This window comes from Labeo rohita, chromosome 18 (genome assembly GCF_022985175.1).
Source record: "Labeo rohita strain BAU-BD-2019 chromosome 18, IGBB_LRoh.1.0, whole genome shotgun sequence".
Taxonomy (NCBI): domain Eukaryota; kingdom Metazoa; phylum Chordata; class Actinopteri; order Cypriniformes; family Cyprinidae; genus Labeo; species Labeo rohita.
In genome coordinates this window covers 22006501-22028428 of record NC_066886.1, presented here as the reverse complement: position 1 = coordinate 22028428, position 21928 = coordinate 22006501, and the positions used below count along the sequence as shown (strand labels likewise).

Sequence of the window (21928 nt, the reverse complement as noted above, 5' to 3'; positions counted from 1 at the left end):
GAAATCCAAGAGCTTTCTGACCCTCCACAGACTGCAAGGGTCCTACCACAATTAGCAGCAGCACGCGCATACATTGTTTACATGCAGAGGAAAGCATGTGTACGCGTTGTGATACTCTCCACATTGGTGGCCATGGCAGATGGGATGAGGAGGAGAAGAATTGTTGAATAAAGTCATTATTTTTGTTTCCTTTTTCACAAAAAGGACGCTTGCTGTATATGGAGGGACAGAAAGCTCACGGATTTCATCAAAAATATCTTAATTTTTGTTCTGAAGATGAATAGAGGTCTTATGGATTTGGAACAACATGAGGGTGAGAAATTAATGACAGAATTTTCATTTTTGGGTGAACTATCCCTACAAGGCTGTAACATGATAGGTTAACAAGGCACGCATGATCCAAAAATAAAGTATGAATGTAATCTAGGCATGCTGCATTCGCCATATTGTCATTTTCATGTGACCTACCAATGTCATAGCATCACTTCACTGCCATTTACCAATGTTTGCATACTTCAGAATCTCACATCAAGTAGTAGGTAATCTGGGTGCTTTTTGCCTACTCTTTTACAAATACTGTGAATTCGTATATACTTCTATTATGGATTTACATTCGCATGAAGACACTTGAAAGAAGCCACTCGGAAGGACGCAAGGACTCAATGCATCTTTGGGAGAATTGAGATATGCTGTGATGTTGTTGCTCAACTGACTATCCCAGCACAATACATATCAAACATAACATCACAAACAAATGCCATAACCTATTAAAACATTTATTCATTTTTGTAGACATTATTTCTATATTTTTCATTAAATTTATCTGTCTTAGATTATCTGTTTTATCTGTTTTAACAGCATGTATTTGTGAAAATAAGCATGAATATTTGTAGTTACCAATGCTTTGTCATTGTTAAGATTCTTTTTAATATTGCAATAAATATACAGAAGGCTTTCTTCAGGTCTTTATTATTTCATTAAAATTATGCAAATCAAAATGGCAAAAAAAAAAAAAACTCTCAAGGTTGTATTTAATGCATTCTGAATATCAAGAACACATCCGTGTAGTTTCACCCGTCCTCTGCACTTGTGTTCACGACAGCTGATGATCACAAGCACTAATTAAAACAATAACTGAATTAAAGCATTCTCAACTGTCAGAAAGTAACTAAAATTATGTCCAACCTGCTAGTTGTTTCAGATAAAAGGATGTTTATGTTGCACAACATTTTATGTTTATCTATTTGAAAGGAGATTTACAAAAAAAAAAAAAAAAGCCACTGCTGTTTTTGTTTTTGCAGTTCATAAACATTTATAACTTAAATATTAAGGTTTGTTAATGTCACCCATTCTTTAAGCCTAATTCTTATGAGCCTAAACAAAGATAAAAATCACTTTATGGAGATCAGAAAAAAGACAGATTGTGTCATCATATAAATCATTATTTAATAATAGTAAATTCACTCTTTACGTAACAATTTATATTGAAATATATATATACAAATTATATGCTAAACTTTTTCTGTCTCTATAAGGATCTTTAGGGTTAATGTGAAACAGCACTCTTCTTGGGCAGCCCATCAGCTCCCAACAAATGATGGTTTGGATCCTTCACCACACATGGCCCAGGACCAGCCTAAAAGCACATTATGCAGCAATTATGGTAAACAGGTCATGCACAACATTTTTCCCTGACACAGATTTTAATACAGGGTATAGTGTCTATGACATCCTTTTATTCTCAATACAGAACAAGTTGATAACATAAATCTGCCTTACAGTTAATGAAGTACGGATAGCAGCCATTTTCAGACAATTACCTTAGTGCTGATTATGTAGTGTATACCCTTGGGCATGGGCTCCATATTAATGTTTCTCTTTAGCTCCTCAGAAAGGTCAGTTGAACACACAGAAAGACCTTTGACAAATCTGCAAATTAAAATGACTGAGTTATGATCATAACATGATATGCCTGTGCTTTGTGAACATAGCATGCCTGGCTTGTAACTTACTCTGCTCCATTGACTTCTGGGGGAAAAAAATGACGGACCACCTGTACAAACTCTGGCAAGTGGTCTTCCAAGGTGTAAATAACAGCATTAGGACCAGCATCAAAGGTATATGCCACCTGAAACAAAGCAAAAGGTGCAAATACATCAATACATTTATATCAAAACATAACAGTTCACTATAGTATAAGAAAAGCCAATATAACAAATCGTTATTAATTAATTGCAGGAAGGCACTGATTTCTATGTCTGTTGCATAAGCCATAAATTCTCTCTGGGTAAAACCAAAAGCAACTTGCCAAAGCAAAACGAAATGTGAACAAAATATATGCAGGGCTCGACTATACGAACTGCCCGATGACATGTGGTCAGCGTGAATGACACTTGGGACAGTTGGCTAAACTATTCTAGACTAAATTTATTGGGTCAGTGCTGCACACATACACACGCACACATGCACATGTTTGTTTTTGTGAATTGTGGGGACTTTCCATAGACTATAGTTTTTATACTGGCCAAACGATATTGTCTATCCCCTACCCAACCCTTACCCTAAACCTACCCCTTACAGAAAACATGTTTGCATCGTTACATTTTCAGATAAACATAATTTTTAATAATTTTTTAATGAGCCTGCGGTCCCCACAATGTCAAAAATTTCAGGTTTTACTATCCTTGTGGGGACATTTGGTCCCCACAATGCAGCAAAAACAAGTACACACACACACAAATCTGCTCTTGACTAGGGCTGGGAATCGCTTCCAAAAAGAATAGATTCCGAAGCATTGGGAATCAAGAATCGATCCTATCAAGGGGAATCGACTCCTCATTCAGAGCTGTTCACATTCAGTCGGTTTACTTGGTACAACACAACTATGGGATATCGCACTCCTGCTGAAGACACCTATATTCACGCCTGAAAGGCCAATGATGCATGACGACGTCCTGCTTACAGCATATAAACGCAGTGGCATACATCATTCCCTTTGTTCTTCAGCTCTTCAGTGCGGTGTTAGAACACAATTATGCCACAATCACAAGAAAACCCACGGTGGTGACTCTTGTTGATAAGGAAGGCAATAAAGGATAAATTTTGAGCTCACGTTTAGCACAGCTAACAAATGGCTAATAAACTTTTTCCTGAGAAATGTTTGAGCATAAGATTTTACCCCTGTCCAATGGCATGCGGGTGCTTATGGTCACAAGCATGGTCCGGAGAGTTTAGGAGCTGTCAATGCTAGGTTGGCTTTCTCCAAACCCGGTGGGTGTGTGTGCACTTCCATCAGCTTCTGCATTCAAGCGGCGTGTAGCACGTGCTTGGTGGGAAAATGGCTAAACACGATCCGCTCCAGTCTTCCAGGGCTTATCCTTATGCGGCTCCCGCAGTTGTTGGGGAGGGCCAAAGAGTGTAAGGACGCCGTAAGGTCCTTGTAGGGTACACGATAAGGTTCCTCAGGCTGCCCCAGAGTCTGAGCACAACTTCAACTGTCTCTGACACAGAAAAGCTATCGTTTTGCATTCGACTCCTGTAGAAGCAGTGATGAGAACCTGCCTGCCGTAAAAATCCTGCAAGATAGAGGGTTCGGATTCCTCCCTGTCAGCCTTGAGCAGTGGCGGGTATGCGCCCTAACGCCGTGGGTTCCTCGCACGATTCCAATGGGGTTATCAGCTGCGCTTCCTTTCGCGCGCCCCCCGGTTCGGCGGAGTAATTGCAATTCCGGTGTCTGAGGGGGCATTTCCAAGGCTGACAGAGGAAACCCATGTTCTCCAGTGGCAATTGAGGAGTGGCCACAAGGGAAAAATTTCTGAGGTCTCCGTCGAGGGGACTGCCTACTGCTTTTTGGGTCCCTAGCGTCATGCATATCTAAAAGATGTGCAGAGGCGGTGCGGCTCTGCTGTGCCATCGGAGCATAAGATTGTTCATCAATTTGGGCAACTTGCCCCTGTCTGCAGACAGCAGGAAACAAGCAGTGTTTCAAACACATACAATTGTTTTCCATTTAGGAGCTCTCTTCTTGATGAATTTCAAAAGGAGCTTGCTCGCCCAGAGTCGGTGGACGTTATGTCTCAGTCGTGAGATAGACTCAAAGCACAGCAGGCAGAGGATTATCGCAGCTGTCTGGCTCAGTTTTTGGCTAAGACGAGTGCGTTTATTACTAAAGTACTAAGACTGCTGGGGCTTATGGCTTTGATACCAGTAGTACGGCTGGACCATCCCCTCTTTATGCGTGGGTTCCGACGCTGGGTGCTGTATACCGCGTAACATTTAAGCAGACATGTGCCGATATAGCGCAGATGTGCGTTCAAGGACTGATCCCCGGGAAACCCGGATCTGTTCAAAGGTTCCCCTAGGCAGGGTTACGTCATGTGTAGTAGTGACGTCAGATGCTTCACGGCATGAACGAGAAACTCTGTCGAAGGGGAATGGTCGACCATGCTGTAAGAGCGTCAAATGAACTATTCGGAGTACTTCCCTTGATGCTGAGACAGAAGGGCAAAAGTGTTAGTCAGAGTGAAATGTGGTGTCATGCATAAGCAGGCAAGGGAGGGTTCATTCTCTTCCCCGGCTGCAACTGGCACGAACGCATGCTCTGTATATAGGGCAGACCCAAGGTCCCCCCTGAAGTGGCGTTAGCACCCTGAATAGCGGCACAGATCTGAGATCGGGTTCGGCAGGACCGGTGTGGATCTTTTTGCATCTGCAGAAAACACACACTGCCCATTGTTTGCTTGATTATGGACGGGGGAGCTCCGCTGGAGGTGGATGCTCTGTCGTATTGCCCAGGACCCTGCTGTGTGCATTCCCACTGAGGGAACTGATGGAGCTCACCCTGGACAGGGTACACTCTCAAAAGAGATGTGACAATGTTTAACGCATTTTGTGACATGTTGAATGCATAACTGATAAAAATTGTGTAACTACAACACATTAGTGTGTGTAGTAAATTAACAGGAATAACACACTGATTGAGTTGAAGGTAACACAAAAGGTGTTGTCCTAAACTAGGCACAGAGGTGTGTTAAGAAACAGTGCAGGTTGTTGTTTACAGCACATTAACTGATTAACTGATCATCAGCAAGTCCGAGTGCCTCTATAAAAGCTTTGGCAGTTTGCTGATCTGGAGCCTTCAGGTGTGCGTTAACACATTGCCAAGGAGGTAAGACATCAGCAATCATCTTAGAGAAGCAATTGTTGCTGCCATCAATCTGAGAAGAGTAATACGGCCATTTCGTATGGCGGTGGCGGCGGCGCACACAGTTGCAGCGGCTCAGTGTCCCACTGGTCGGTGCTATGTTTGGATGTTTTTGTACATGTTTTGTTTTGTGTGCATTTGGTCGAGCGGATATCATCTACAGCCGGCACGATCTACTTAAGATCGGAATATCTTACAAAATGAGCGTGACAAGCGAGTTTCACAGCTCAAACAACATTCCGGTGGAGATAGCAAGAAACCCCGGCTCTCCGTGGATTATCATCCCTGCGGGGAGGAGACGAAGGTGGCTGAGAGAGAGGAGGCAAAAGCGAGGCTGCAGGGCTGGCCCACTAGCCAGACTACGGAGGCAGCCATTTAAACCACCGCTCCCCAGTCTATTTCTCTCAAATGCCAGATCCCTCGCAAACAAGATGGATGAATTGAGGCTACAGATCGCGACGAACAACAGCGTCAAGGATGCGTGCATTCTACTCATCACCGAGACCTGGCTTCAACAATCCATACCCGACACTGCTATCGAGCTAACTGGCTACACAACACAGCGCCATGACCAAACTGAGGACTCCGGTAAGAGCAGGGGAGGGGGGGCTTTGCATTTACGTGAACAACTGCTGGTGTACAGATACAGTGATTATAGACAGTCATTGCTCACCGGACATAGAATATCTGACTGTTAAATGCACGCCCATCTATCTCCCGAGGGAGTACACTGTTGTTTTAATAACGGCCGTCTACATACCACCACATGCAAACGCTAACTCTACCATTGGACTGTAACATGCCACAATCAACAACTTGCAAAGCTTGCACCCTGACGCTGTGCAGGTCATAGCAGGGGATTTTAATCATGCAGAATTAAAGGCAGCACTCCCTAAATTCCACCAGCATGTTAAATGCGCTACTAGGGGTGTGAACACTCTGGACAAAGTTTACTCCAACATCAAACTGGGCTACAGGGCTAAACTACTACCACACCTGGGCCAGTCCGACCATTTGTCCATGCTTTTAATTCCAGCATATGCCCCCCCTCAAAAGGACCGCACCTACCATCACAAAGACTGTTGCAACCTGGCCGGAGGGTGCCTCCGAGCAGCTGCAGGACTGCTTTGATAGGACCAACTGGGAGGTCTTTGAGCATCAGGACCTGGAAACATTCACAGACAGTGTATTATGCTACATCAAGAACTGCATAGACACTGTCACAGTGAACAAACGCATACGGATATACCCCAACCAAAAACCATGGATGACCCAGAAGGTCCAGCAGCTACTTAGAGAGAGGAACTCCGCCTTTAAGTCCAGCAACAGAGACCAATACAACACAGCCCGAGCAAACCTAAAGAGAGCCATCAGAGAGGCCAAAGCAGACTACAGGAGGAGGATTGAGGACCATTTAGGCAGCAACAACAGCCGGCAGATGTGGCAGGGAGTCCAGCACCTCACCAACTACAGGACCAACATAGGAGCCGCCGAGGGTGACCTCGCGCTGGCAGAGGAGCTGAACATCTTCTTTGCCCGCTTTGAGGCCACTGCACCGGAGACAGCACAGCCCCACCAGGCCCACAGCAGCATGATCCTCACTTTTGAGGAGCATGAGGTGAGACGCACACTGCGGGCTGTCAACCCGAGGAAGGCGGCCGGCCCTGATGGAATCCCGGGACGAGTGCTAAAGGACTGTGCTGACCAGCTGGCTGGAATCTTTACAAAGATCTTCAACCAATCACTCGCCCAGTCCACTGTCCCACCATGCCTAAAGTCCTCCATCATAGTCCTCTTGCCCAAAAAGCCGCACATATCCAGTCTTAACGACTACAGACCAGTGGCACTCACCCCAGTGGTGATGAAGTGCTTTGAGAAACTGGTCCGAAGACACATTACAGCAGCCCTGCCCCGTAGCCTTGACTCCCACCAGTTTGCATACAGAGAGAACCGATCCACAGAGGACGCCGTGGCCACAGCACTCCATGCTGCCCTTTCACACCTGGAGCAGCAGGGATGCTACATGAGAATGCTCTTCGTGGATTACAGCTCTGCATTTAACACCATCATTCCACACAAACTGGTAGTCAAGCTGGAGGACCTGGGGCTGCCACAGACCGTTTGCATGTGGATCAGCAGCTTCCTCGCCGACCGCAGACAGAGAGTCAGGGTAGGCCGTCATACATCCACAGCCATAAGCCTCAGTACCGGATCACCCCAGGGCTGTGTGCTTAGCCCCCTGCTCTACTCCCTCTACACACACGACTGCACCCCCGTCCATCACAGCAACACCATTGTGAAGTTTGCGGACAACACTACAGTGGTGGGGCTCATCGCAGGGGGAGATGAGTCTGCCTACAGAGACGAGGTAAAGCAACTGTCGACATGGTGCATAGAAAACAACCTCCTCCTTAACACGTCAAAAACCAAAGAACTCATAATAGACTACAGGAGAAAGAAAACCGACATCCCACCATTATTTATCAATGGGGACTGTGTGGAGAGGGTGGCTGACTTCCGCTTCCTGGGTGTCCACATCGAAGACAACCTATCCTGGAGTGTGAACACCGCTGAGCTGCTGAAGAAGGCCCAGCAGAGACTGTACTTCCTGAGAACACTCAGGAAAAATAACATCACACAGAGACTTCTGGTGTCCTTCTACTGTGCCACAGTAGAAAGCATACTAACATACTGCATATGTATCTGGTACCCCAGCTGCACAGTAGCTCAGCGGAAAGCATTCCAGAGGGTCATCAACACTGCCCAAAAGATTGTTGGCTGCCCTTTCCCCTCACTGGAAGACCTACATAGCTCCCGGTGTCTCAAAAAGGCCCAGAACATTATAAAGGACACTTCACACCCTGGCCACCCCCTGTTTGAACTGTTGCCTTCTGGCAGGCGATACAGACTAATTAATGCAAGGACAAACAGACTCAAAAACAGTTTCTATTCAACCGCAATAACTATTCTCAATACTGCTAAGAAATAATGTGCACAATCACTGTTTAATCTTATGGCTGGACTGAATGAATGATGCACTGACTGGAGAGCACTTTAAATTTCGTTGTACTTGTGACAATGACAAATAAAGATCTATCTATCTATCTATCTATCTATCTATTTCCAAACAATTTGAAGTTTATTCACAAGTGGAAGACATTTAAAACAGACACCTCTCTTTCCAGGAGTGGACGTCCCAGAAAATTCACCCTAAGATCAGACCATGTAAAGCTCAGAGAAATGGCAGACAACCCAAGAACTACACCTCAGACTCTACAGGCCTTAGTTAACATGTTAAATGATAAAGTTCATGACAATGGCATTAGAAAAATATGGGACGAAAATGTCATGTTTGGAAGGCTTGGCAGAAGAAAGCTTCATTGCAGCATTGCAGCACAGTTTAGGTCTGCAAAGTTGCATCTGACCAAAACACAAGTCTTCTAGAATAATGTCGTTTGAACAGACGAGACCGAAGTGGAGATGTTTGGCCATAATGCACAGCACCAAGTTTGGTGAAAACCTAAAAAGCATATCAGCACAAACACCTCATACCAAAAGACAAACATGCTGGAGGAGGGCTGATAATTTTGGGCTTGTTTTGTAGCCACAGGACCTGGGCACCTCACAGTCATTGAGTTGGCCATGAACTCCTCCGTATATCAAATTATTCTACAGTCAAATGCGAGGGCATCTGTCCGACATCTAAAGTTGGGCCAAAATTGGGTCATGCAACAGGACAATGATCCCAAGCACACCAGCAAATCTACAACAGAATGGATGAAAAGAAAAGAATCAAGGTGTTGCAACAGCCTAGTCCATGTCTAGAGCTCATCCTGGCTCAAATGCTGTGGTGAGAGCTGTGCATAAGCAAATGCCCACAAATCTCAATAAACTGGAGCAACATTGAAAAGAAGTGTGGTCCAAATTCCTCCAGAACGATGTGAGAGACTGATAAAGTCACACAGAAAATGAATGCTTCAAGTTATTGCTGCTAAAAGTGGATCTACAGGCAACTGACTCATAGAGTGTCCTAACACTGTCACACATGGCCTTTCCATATTGGCTTTATTATTGTTAAATAAATAATGACACACTGTGATATGTCATGTGATGATGTTTACCTGAGGATTTATTTTCTAAATTTTAAGACCTGCCAAGGACCAGATAATTTTTTATTATGTCCCGATACAGAAAACCATGAAATTCAATAGGGTGTCCTAACTTTTTCACATGACTGTAAATCTGAAAGAAATGCAGTGAGCACAGATCAGTGGCAGAGAGTGCATCTGATTGATAGATAAACCACAAGCTCTTATATCAGTCTTGTCGTTAATGTTCTGGTTATTTTGTGTATAGTTTGCTAATTTTATGCAAAGCATACTGTTAAAGTAAACATCATTTAGCTGAACTGTACACATGTATTTTAGACGCTTCATGTCTTGTTTTATTTATGCAATAAATCCATGTCCACTGCTGAGCTGTGGGCTATGACTGATTTCATGGGCAATGCAGACAAAATTACAATTTACAATCACAGCTACAGAAATGTATCATAATTTTTTTTTACAAATAAAGCTTCATATTATGAGAAGGCGGCTTTCTACAGCCTCTATATCCTGCAGTCATTGCGAAAATAGGTTCCTCTAATCTAAAAAACAAGAATCTAAAAAGAATCAAAAACAACAGTGAGGAATCGATTCTTGGAATAGAATCCCATCGATAATGTTTGTACGTTTAACCTACCTGAAAAGCAGTATTTCATTTGAAAAAATTTTTTTACATTTTTTTTATTGTGAACTCATGTCGGAAACTTGCCTCCCTTTCACCATCATTCTCTACAATAAAGAGAAGATAACAGAGGGTGTTTTCACATATAGTTAATTTTAAAAGAACCAAACCCAGTTCGCTTAAAGTAAAACAGAGAGGAAAACAGCTAAAAGTGAGTCTTTTTCATTGACACACACACACACACGTCTGGTTTATTATCCTTGTGGGGACTCTCCATAGGTGCAATGGTTTTTATACTCTCCACACTGTATTTTCTATCCCCTTACCCTAACCCTACCCCTAAACCTACACTCAAAAAAATGAACTTTCACTGTCGTTAGTTTCACTCTATACATCCATGTTAACATTACTTGAAAAATGCATGTAACGCCATGGACTTAATATAACTGAGTGGTTTCTACAAAAAACTAACATTGTCAGCTTTGCTTAACAAGTGTTTGTTCAGTCAACTTAACAATGCTGAGTGAAACGCACAAATTAGTAAAACGACGTAGGATGGACCTTTAGGTGCACCGTAGCTGCAACGGAAGACAGACAAACCAGGAAAAGATGCGGGTGACTCAGCTTGTCAGGTATGAATTAAATTCTTTACCATCCTGTTAAATACTGCTTTGAAAAAGTGATTTAAGTCTGCACAAAGGGTTTTTATTAAAGTTATCAGTATATTTTGGTGCCTGGCAATGCTAATCTGTTTCATACAGTCTTTACAATTACACACTGCATAAAGGTCCTGCATAAAACTGACAACTTTTAAAAACTGGAGTTTGGAGTTTTATGGAGTTTGTGTCCACTGAAAGTTTTTTTTTTTTTTCAGCTTGAAAAATGTATGTTGTTAAACAACAGTACAATTCATTGAATGCACTGTAACCTATTACTTACAGCCCTATTTATTCCTGTCTAAAATTTATATGACCCGACTAAGGTCTGTGGACACATAATTCTCAGAATCTTTGCTTTTACTGGATGTATTGCTAAGTGATGTTAAATTTGCAACCTGCATTTGTTGGTGTAATAAAAATTACTGAACAGCTTTACTGTTTTCATGCCTTTTAGGACTTTGTGAATGCTGAAAGAGACCTGGCTAATACAGCCATTGGAATTTACATCATCAAACCTGGTCTGTGACCCTCCATCAGGTTTTGGAATCAACTAAAAGTCGAGATGTCACCTAGGCTTGTGCTCTGCATCTGAGTGTCATATACAGCATGAATCTGTATTACATCACCAAAACCTTGGGAAGAACTTTTTCTGTTGACAAGAATGCTGTTGCCTATCTTGAACTGAGAATGATTACAATTTCTTGAAGAAGTTGCTCATTGTAAGACCTTGAGAAGAAAATAAATGTATTTTGTTTCTAAAAAATGCTTGACATTAATGGGTTTTTTTTTTTTTTACTTGCACTCATAGAGCAAATAATTAATAAGGTAATAAGGTAAATTAAATTAATAAATGAGTTCACTTTATGTAATAAACTTTTATAAATTTAACATAAAATTATTAAGTAAACAACACATATAATCAATATATAACAGTGACAAATTCAAATGATTTGTATTTACTTCAAGAAATTTTGTCAGCTTTACTTGAATTTTTTTGTTCATACAACTAAATTGTTACTTGTACAAATTACTCAATGTAGTTGCGTGGAACCACTTGACAGTCTTTTTTTTAAGTAAGTCCAACAAATCATTTTTTTGAGTGTAACCCTTACAGAAAACTTTCTGCATTTTTACATTCTCAAAAAAACTCATTCTGTATGATTTATAAGCTTTTGTACCCATGGGGACCTCAATTTAGGTCCCCATGGTGACACTAGTCCCCATGAGTCTGTGTGTATTCAGGTTTAGGTCCCCACAAGGATATAAAAACAAGTCCACAAACACACACACACACACACACACTTAGATATGTAGTTTACAGTGACTCTATATAGGCATAATGGTTTTTATTCTGTACAAACTGTACTTCATATCTCCTTACCCTAACCCTACATCTAGACCTACCCCTTACAGAAATCTGGTTTACAGGGACACAGAAAGTATAAACCTCATAACCCATATTTATGCTGTAGTACCCATGTCATTATATACATTTGTGTCCTCATCAACCATATATACCAGAATACACACACACATCTCACACACATCACTGGCACACAGAGATTGGAGACTGTGCAGCGCTCACACAGAAGCATTCAATGTTCAATGAAAATGATTTGGTAATGCTGCATTTTAATGTAATGCAGGTTTTAAACTCAAAACAGTATGATGAAAAGTAGTCTATTATAATGACAACAGTTCAAATTAGAAAGGAAGTGACAAATATTTGTATCTGAATTGGCCAATAGTTATTTTTTAAAATATGTATCAGACAAAAAAAAAAAACAAAAACAAAAACAAAAACAAAAAACAAAAACAAAACAAACAAACAAAACAAAACAAAAAAAAAAACAGTATAATACTAAAAATATAGCATTCAGTATATCTAAAGAAAGTGCACCGTCTAAGGTTCATTCTAAAACCACACACACACATTCCATGCAACATCAAATTCAACAGGTTAAACTATGCAATATATCACACAATACTGTTTAAGGTTTCTTAATAGCAACCTGTTTGTGCAGCTTCAAGGGAGCAAACATACATCTATGTTGTTTGTCTCCTTCAAATTACTTACTATACCTATTCCTGTAAATAAAATTAGCATTCATTTATTCATTTCAATCATTTTATATAATTTTTCTATACATGTTCAATTTGTATGCACTGGTGAAAATAACACTCGTCAGACAAAATCCGACTTGAGCATCAAACCAGACAAGAGATTATTCAATAAACTGCTCACAGTGATGGTAAGAATATATCCTGATTCCTGCTTTTCCACTGCCACTCTCTGTCTTTTGGGCTGATAGAAGAGTTATTTCATGACTAGTTTGGACATCAGACAAAATCACTGTTAACTGGTTTTAAGTGTCAGACAAAATAAATACCTTTTAATAAGATCTGTTAAAGAGATTGGATACAACATCCTGGCATGTTGACAGCTAACACTATATACTAAACTCAGGTGTCATGCTCACTGTCTATTTCATTCTCCGACTCTCTGATGGCATATTGCATACAGAAACACTTTCTAGCAAGCGATGATGTGTTTGGACATTTTTAATCAACTTCCAAGAGCAAATGTTTCATTGGTTTCTTCTGTCTGCCTGGAAACATTATTTGTTTACAGTGTGCAGGTTGAGATCATGAGCTCTCTTAAGAATGAAATAATCACTGGATTTGTCAAATTTTGCATGGTTAGTGGCATTAAATCTCTGAATATTTGATTGTATTACTTGCACTCACCCTGGTCTCTCCATAGTACTGGTTATAGCGGTGAACTAGGCTGATGATCCGGTGCGATATGTGGTTCAGATAGAATATGGGTGGATAGGTGTCCAGGCAGATGGCATGAAACTGATTGCTGTCTTTCATGGTCAGCTCACCAAATGCTGGAAAGTCTCGTTCTCGAATAACCCTGATCATCTCCTCCATACGACTGGGCACCACAACATCTGCCCGGTACTGTGTAAGAGTATAGCAGGTGAACTTATTTGTCTACAAACCTACGTAAATTAAAGCAAACTAAATTACTTCCCTTGTATTCCACTGCTAGATTACCACAGATGTAAATTCTAATAGCAAAAAACGTAAATTCTGAATGCAAAAAAATACACAAGTTACTGGCCTCTTTTGTCTAAAAAGTAAGTCACGCAACATTAACTTGCTGTTTTTTCCAGTTTCAGATCATGACAGCTGTGATTCCCTGTGTGCTGATATGCACGGTGCTGGGTAGATTACTTGCAAAATGTAGTCTGTTACTTCTTACAAATTACATGAGGAAAACTGTAGTTAGAAACAGTCTATTAGATTACTTATTTTAGGTAATGTGTTCTGACTACATTCTGATTACTTTTTCTAATTGTTTTTTTACCTAACTAATTTATTAGATTTATATAGGATTATCGTCTACCATATATATGGAAAATAAATTAAAATCTTTTTTTTTTTTTTAATAAAAACAAACAAAATAAGATGATTGAACACTGAAAATATAAATATTTTATTGGTTTATCTGCATGTCAATGTGACCATTAACTAACATCAGCAAAAATTATTTGTGTGCATGGTCTGAGAGGTACTTTTGTTTTGGAAGTACGGATCACAAATTTATTCACATGACATTTCCATGCCATTCTATATTTTATATATATTTATATTCTACAGTAGATTTTTTTAGAAGTGAAATACTAAAGAGAAAAGGAAAAATGAGAGAGAATCAATAAATTATGAATAATTTAGTGCCATTGTGTGAATAATATGTATTTATGTAATTAATAAAAAGAAACTGTAATTTGATTATGAGCATTTTAAAAAAATATGTAATCTAACTACAAGCACTTCATTTTTGCAATCTAATTATGTAATCAGGATTACATATGATCAGTTACTACTGATTGCAATAGCACTTGCTAAAATACATCCCAGTAAAGACAAAAAGAAATGGCAAAAACCTTTAAAAGTTGGCTTGTCTCCACACTAGTATGCATTCCAAACGTGCTCCCAACAGACTTCTGCTCAGCACTCACCTGAGAGGAAACATCTTTATATCAAATACAGAAATGAACAGCCGACAAATGGACATGAACATTTAAAGATATTAGGGTAAACTGTTTTTATCCATATTAGGCAAATTGTATGTTTTAAGATGGTGTAATAAGTCACCACTTTTTTCCCCCCCCATCACATTCAGACATGATGTGGATGCATCGTGTTTTAAAGATCTGTCCAGTGAAAACACATATTGAGAAAGTGTAAATACTTCCTTATGTTGGGTACACACTAAAAGATCTTCAAAATGTGAGAGACCACAATCATGAGGACAAAATAATCCTAGATTTAACCGTTTTGCTCCTATAGTGTGTGGTGTGCCGTGATGTGACAAAGACAGCACACCACACACCAACAGATTTTCAACCAGAGTCCTGACTGTGAACACGGGAAATCTCGCAAAATCTCTTGAGACTTGAGAATAAACATGGCAGACAATAGGTAGGAAGAAATTGTGATGACTGCGTTTGTCATACTTCTGTCTTCTGTCAGCTCGCTTTCTGACTGGATATTGTTTAATTTCCTGTGATCTCCAGATCATACGCACATTTGCCCTCTGGGATCCCCCCACACATCAGAATCAACGTTGAATATTTACGATTCGTGATCGGGGGCGCCTCCATCGTTCTTTCGAGCAGATTCAGTCACTCCTAACACACTTCACACCACAGGAAAATCTGATAAAAATAATCTTTAGAACCATTAAGAAAATCAGGACATTACCTGGGATAAACGAATGGGAGAAATCTGCCCAAAATCAGCCCCCAGCATTACAAAGGTGTGGGGTTCCATTACATTTATGCTGTAATCGGTAATGATTTCTGATACATTATATACAACACGCCTGCATACTCACCAAACAATTAATCATTGCACAAAAAAAACATACACTGACCAAAATTTTAAACGCAACACTTTTGTTTTTGCCTCCATTTTTCATGAGCTAAAATTAAAGATCTAAAACTTTTTCTATGTACACAAAAGGCCTATTTCTCTCAAATATTGTTCACAAATCTGTCTAAATCTGATCCATCCACCTCAGGTGTGGCATAGCAAGATGCTGATTAGACAGCATGATTATTGCACAGGTGTGACTTAGGCTGGTCACAATAAAAGGCCACTCTAAAATGTGCAGTTTTACTGTATTGGGGGGTCTGAAAACCAGTCACGCCTCACACAGCGCAACACATCTCCTTCACATAGAGTTGATCAGGTTGTTGATTGTGGCCTGTGGAATGTCGGTCCATTCCTCTTCAATGGCTGTGCGAAGTTGCTGGATATTGGCAGGAACTGGAACACACTGTCGTATACGCCGAACCAGAGCATCCTAAACATGCTCAATGGGTGACATGTCCAGTGAGTATGCTGGCCATGTACAGATCCTTGCAACATTATCATGCTGCAACATGAGGTGATGGTCGTGGATGAATGGCACAACAATGGGCTTCAGGACCTCTTCACGGTATCTCTGTGCATTTAAAATGCCATCAATAAAATGCACCTGTGTTCGTTGTCCATAGGCCTGCCCATACCATAACCCCACCGCCACCATGGGCCACTCGATCCACAACGTTAACATCAGCAAAGCGCTCAACAACACTTTTGCCCTAATAAATAATCAATGCTGATAATGTATAGAAGCTTCCAGTTGTTAAACGTAATCCTCTTGTTCACTGTCGGAGAATCTCTGATGTGAGTTTGCAAGCTTTGTCTTGTCTTGTAATGCCTCTTCACATTAGCCCTATTCTCTCATAATGGAGACTGTATCTTGGCAAATAAGACAAACACATTTACTCTCAGTGAAAAAATTAATCAGATTTCTAGAGCTAATTAAATCAACAGCCCTCTTTATGGATGCTTCTTAAATGGAAGGGCACGTGCAGTATAGGTAACGACAACAGCCTGTGGTGTTCCAGTGGTTTACATTATGCACAGTTTAGCATTGTGTGATTAATTTACAACAAAACAAAACAACAAAAAAAAAAAACATCATGCCTTCATGATTCTCTTGTGTTTTAGCATTTAAATATTGTCCCGTATTTCTCCTGTATTTTTAATCTTTCTAGAAAAAATCAAATAAAATAAAATAAAATAAAATAAAAATCACTGGGCGTATTTGATTATCATACTCTGAGCCGGAGGGCACGCTCATGCAGAAAGTAAAAAATGGCACCATAAAACATGACATGCCAGAAAATTCCTAATATGGAAAAAGGCATTCAGCTGTCGCTGCAGCTAAGGTATAAAAAAAATGTATAAAAAAATGTGAAGAGACTACATGCACAATTGCAACAACATATGGTTGTGTGTTTTTGAAGTCCTCTCCAGGTAATAAATAAAGTATCTGGATGATGCAGTGCTAACTGACATAGCATTTATTTCAGTAGCCTATAGAAACTACAAAATATATTTCCTGCCTTATTCTTTAATAAAAATGTTAAATAAAATATGTAGTATATTAAGAAATAAAACTGAATATAGAAATATAGAAAATATAGGTAAAAGAATTGTACAGAATACACATTATTGTCAAAAAAATGATGTGGGTCCATGTAGCTTCTGGACATTTGATATTTGATTTTATATTTAAAAAGAAAAGAAAAGAGAAACAATCATTATTATTTTTTTTCCCTTCATTTTGTTTAAGAAAGCGTGGGCAGCCCTGAAACATCTCTTTCATCTGATCAGTCAACCTCCCCCCATCTTCTACAACACAAGCTTAGTTCATTTTCAAAAAGAGACACGCGGCAGGCAAGACAAGTTGTTTACAAGAATCTTGCAAGTTTGTAGTGTAGGCTGCTAGTGGTACTTACTAGATTAAATAAACAAACAAACAAAAAAAATAATCTCTCTTTTCACAGCTCCTGCATGTTACTGATAAATCAGAGATGACTTGATTCATAACTAAAATAGCATTTGACTGTGGTTTACTTTTTTTTTTAATAATAATATCATTTGTGTTTCATGGTGAAAAACCCAACCCTTTATTAAAAAAAAAAAAAAAAGAAAGAAAAATACAGCTTAATTTTCATTTTCCCATTACTTAATCAGAACGAAAAAAACAAAAATAAAATGACCAGAAGGTACACAGACCCCGAATACTTGTTTTTCCTTACTTTCTTTCTCTCTTTTCGGTAACACTTTAGTACAGGGACTAATTCACACTGTTACCTAGCTACTTATTAGCATACATATTACTGGTATATTGGCTGTTTATTAGTACTTATAAAGCATGTATTCTGGATGAACATATTTTACATCCCTAATCCTACCCAATACCTAAACTTAACAACTACCTTACTAACTACTAACAAGCAGCAAGTTAGGAGTTTGAGGCAAAAGTCGTAGGCAATGGTTTGTTAATAGTGAAAATTGGAACTTAAAATAAAGTGTGACCCATTTCACTCATTATTCTATGTTCAATATTATTTTTAAAAATCTTGTAATAAGCCATTAATCCTTTTTCAACTTTTAATTCCACTTTACATGTATTCTAGGAGATACAACTTAAATATTTTTAAATAGTTTAAATAAAATAACTTTTTAGGCACACTATTTGTATGCTGCTGCCATTCTAAGGGTTAAATCCACACACTTACCACAAGGACCAGTACTCTGAGCTCTGGCCAGTGTGACTCAGATTCCACTTGTTCAGCGAGACTGTCTTTCCCATCCGACCGTTCCCCCAATTTCCACTGGACAAAGCCACCATACAAACTCCTGCATGCACTACCAGAGCCCTGCCGCGCCACTGCAGAGAGCTGCTCTCTCTCCACACCGAACAACTGTGCCAGTGTGTACACTAAAACAAACCAAATTTTCACATCATCATCATCAGGAGATCAGGATGTCATACTAGTACATTTACTAGTGAAATCAGAATTTTTGAATCAGAAAGATTCCAGTAGAGAGGTGTCAGAAGCTTGTAAGCATTTAGAGGCAACGTTTAGTGGAGGTTATAAAGAATAAAATAATATCTAAAAAATGTGGCTTTTGCTTGAATAAATGTATACATGAATGTTTAAAGCTTATTTAATTTTCTTATCAACTTGTCAGAATCACTCAAATGTGTATTAAAAACTTTCTATAATAGTTTTACTGAATATGAGGTTAGAATTGTTGCATACTTCCAGATAAACAAATTTTGAGCCACAAATAAATGTAATGAAATTAAAAAATGTTGAACAAATGAACAAAATTAAAAGAATGAGATCCACAAACATATACTGGAGTTTCACACACAAAAACATCAATTAAACTGATGATTAAATAAGCAATTCTGTGCCTCTGAAAGCATTAAAATAAAGTTTCAATAATCTGTTATTATTAATACATTTTAATAAAAAAAAATATTAAGGTATTTTAAATGCATTCAATTTAATTATTTAAAATGCATTCAAATTATAGGGTACACTAGTAGGTATAACTCTAAACAAATAATTAGCAGAATAACAATAAAAAAATGTTAATTAGGTAAAGAGATACATGAAATGAAAGTGGAAAATAAAGCAAATTTTATTTTATTTATTCATTTTTTAATATAATTTTTTGTGAAACTTCTGTATATATTTGTGGATCTCATTTGTTAATTTGTTTAATAATTATGAATCTTTATCTGGAAATATGCAACAATTCTAACCCCATAACTAAAACTTTGGTTGAATTATTTTCATAAAGTTTTGTTCACGGCAGCAGAATGTCTTGGAGTTTGAGGAGGCTCAATAATTTTGATTGCAACTGTACATGCAATTTGTTTTCACTCACCCAGACAGGCGTAGCCTGATGCAGAGGATGCCAGGCCAGCAGCAGTGGGAAAATTATTCACAGAGCAAATATGGACCTTATGGGATACACTGCTGACATCAGAAGTGGAATCACCAGTATTTCGTCTCTTGCGGGCAAACCTTCGAACTGGTGAATTGAAATGAGATTGACATCATAATGAAAGCTCCTGACATACAGTTTAATTATTTTAATGTTTTGAAAGCCAGGGACGTACTCTCCTGCAGACATGACTGCAATCTGGGGTTACTGATATCCTCTTCTTTGCCATTCAACCAGATGCGGTCTTGCTGTAAATTTCTGCTGCACGCAATTGTTGTCGTTGTTTTGAGCTGAGAAAGAGAGTTAAAGCATATAACTCTTAACCTCAATGTCTGAGCTATAATCATTTAGAGCTCTTTAAATGAATTGCTAATAATACAGGGACTATCATTCACCTGGTCCTGATGCAGTGTTACGCTGAGGGATGAATTGATTGGCAGAATGAGATCTTCATCACGTTTCCCCCCTGATTCAATGTCAATAACAACTCAACCAAACACATGACCAGAACATGTTCAGTGTTATTTCTATTAATTTTCATTGTAACTGTTATTTTTAATAAAATCAATATTTACCGAAAGTGTAGACAGTGGCCCCAAAATGTATTTGGTCACTTAATTCACACCATCAAATATGTGACTGTCACTGCATTGTATTGTCTTTTTTCTCTTCATTAAAGTTCACTTTTCTTAATTTTTTCTACCTTTTCTGTGTTTCTGTTCTGTGTTTGCGCGTGTGTGTGTGTGTGTGTGTGTGTGTTTTAGTGATTTTAGTATATGCATTATGTATGTTTTTCATAAGATCATACATAGGTGTGGTTCATTACATTAGCTATAAACATGCTCCATTAAAGTTTTACAAGTGGCACAATACGTTTTGTCCTTATTTTCAGCACTGTTTAGCATTTCAAACCTAAAGTAAGTTGACAAATAGTCTTTGCGGCCACTGTGCATTTAAACAGTCACAAACATGAAAATAAAATGGACTTAGTGCAAAGAAAAGACACTGAACACTTTCTCAAAACTAAAATAATGATCATCTTACATCATAATCACAACTGAATTCTACTGTTACTGTTTTAAGAGATTAGTACATTTATAGGACATGCACACTTACAGTATTTGATGACAGCGATGTTTACCGGTCCCGTGCAGGTGACCATAGCGAGATTTTCTTTATCGTTTTCTGGCATATTCATACGTTTTTAAAATCGACAAGCAGATAATTTAACAAAAGTGAACGTTTATTTACAAGTACAACTTGCAGTGGTTACGAGCTATTGCTTAGCGTGAAGCACAGTCTGAAAGCAAATGAAACACAACCATGAGTTGGATTGGTTCACACTAAACACGAGGATCCGTATTTGACCAATTGGAGAGATCATCGCACAACCCTACATTAAAGTGAACCAATCATTGGCGTCGGACCATGGTCTTACCAGAACCAGAGATTGCCTAATTCTTGGGAGATACCAACGTCTGCAGCCCCACAATTGGAGAAAACGTAACGGCAAACTTGGATCATGTGTACTTTGATAACCAAACCCTGCGGGTGGCTCTAAAATCGGTGCCTCCTCGTTTCCTTCGCTCCTCTGTCTTCCAACCCGTAACTCGGTGTAGCAGCCTGTTCTGTTCCCCTCGGAATGTCTGTTCCCCTTTACGCAATCATCCTACGTGTCTTGCGCAGTTGCCGAGTTATTATGTATGGGAAGCAAAATAGTTAAATAGTTCAAAAATTACCGTCATTTTTTCCGAAACTTGAAAAAGGATTTGAGAAATGAGGTTTTCCCCAACTTACAACCGTTTTAAGCGTAATGTTTGAGGCTTTGGTTATTACGAAAAAGTCTCTAGCGCAGGCATATTTGAAGCACAATGTCTGTCACGGGTGTTTTTAAATGTCACTTCATTTTATGAGTGAAATAAACAACGAAGAGATTTTCCAGCAGGTATAACAATTTACAAAAAAGAAAAAATTAAGACTACAAAAACAATGGCTTCAAAATTCAATTTGAATAAAGAAAAGCATTTGTAAAAAAGCATTTGTATTCTTTTTCTGTGGATGGATTATTAATATAGCCCATGTGGAACCATCGCCTACAGTCATCACAGGAAATCTGTAAAAATAATAATACAAAAAAAAAAAAAAAAAAAAAAAAAAGGAATGTTAGCAGCATTGTCAGCAACTGTTCTAGTCCATTCATCAACACCAATTAAATAAATAAATAAAGCAAAGATGTTCTGAAGGCCCAATGCAAGAAATAGGCCCATTTAAAATGACATTTTTACCATTGTAATTGCTGGAAAGTCAATTTAGTATAGTTTATTGACAAGTATTAACTTTGTATCAGGTCTTGGTATATATATCTATATCTCACTGTCAGTAGATACGAATATCACTTAGTAACCACTTAGAGTAGTTTTCTTACCATCAACTTGGAAATTGGAAGAACGTCTGCGAATGA

At 39.0% G+C, this 21928-nt stretch overlaps 1 protein-coding gene across 2 annotated transcripts; it reads right to left on the bottom strand.

The window, feature by feature from the left end:
* Nucleotides 1-1255: 1255 nt before the first annotated feature.
* Nucleotides 1256-21121, bottom strand: mvda (mevalonate (diphospho) decarboxylase a). 2 transcript variants are annotated; one of them, XM_051135136.1, is made up of 10 exons: nucleotides 20584-21121; nucleotides 19863-19954; nucleotides 19643-19757; nucleotides 19408-19554; nucleotides 18243-18445; nucleotides 14547-14621; nucleotides 13339-13557; nucleotides 2013-2128; nucleotides 1821-1929; nucleotides 1256-1636 (listed from the first exon to the last, which is right to left on the bottom strand). In XM_051135136.1, exons 1-10 carry the CDS (start codon nucleotides 20663-20665, stop codon nucleotides 1547-1549), a joined length of 1248 nt encoding a protein of 415 aa, XP_050991093.1. In that variant the 5' UTR covers nucleotides 20666-21121; the 3' UTR covers nucleotides 1256-1546. The 2 variants fall into 2 exon arrangements, with proteins under 2 accessions (XP_050991093.1, XP_050991094.1); XM_051135137.1 differs by having other exon boundaries at nucleotides 19863-19933; nucleotides 20584-21119.
* Nucleotides 21122-21928: the final 807 nt, after the last annotated feature.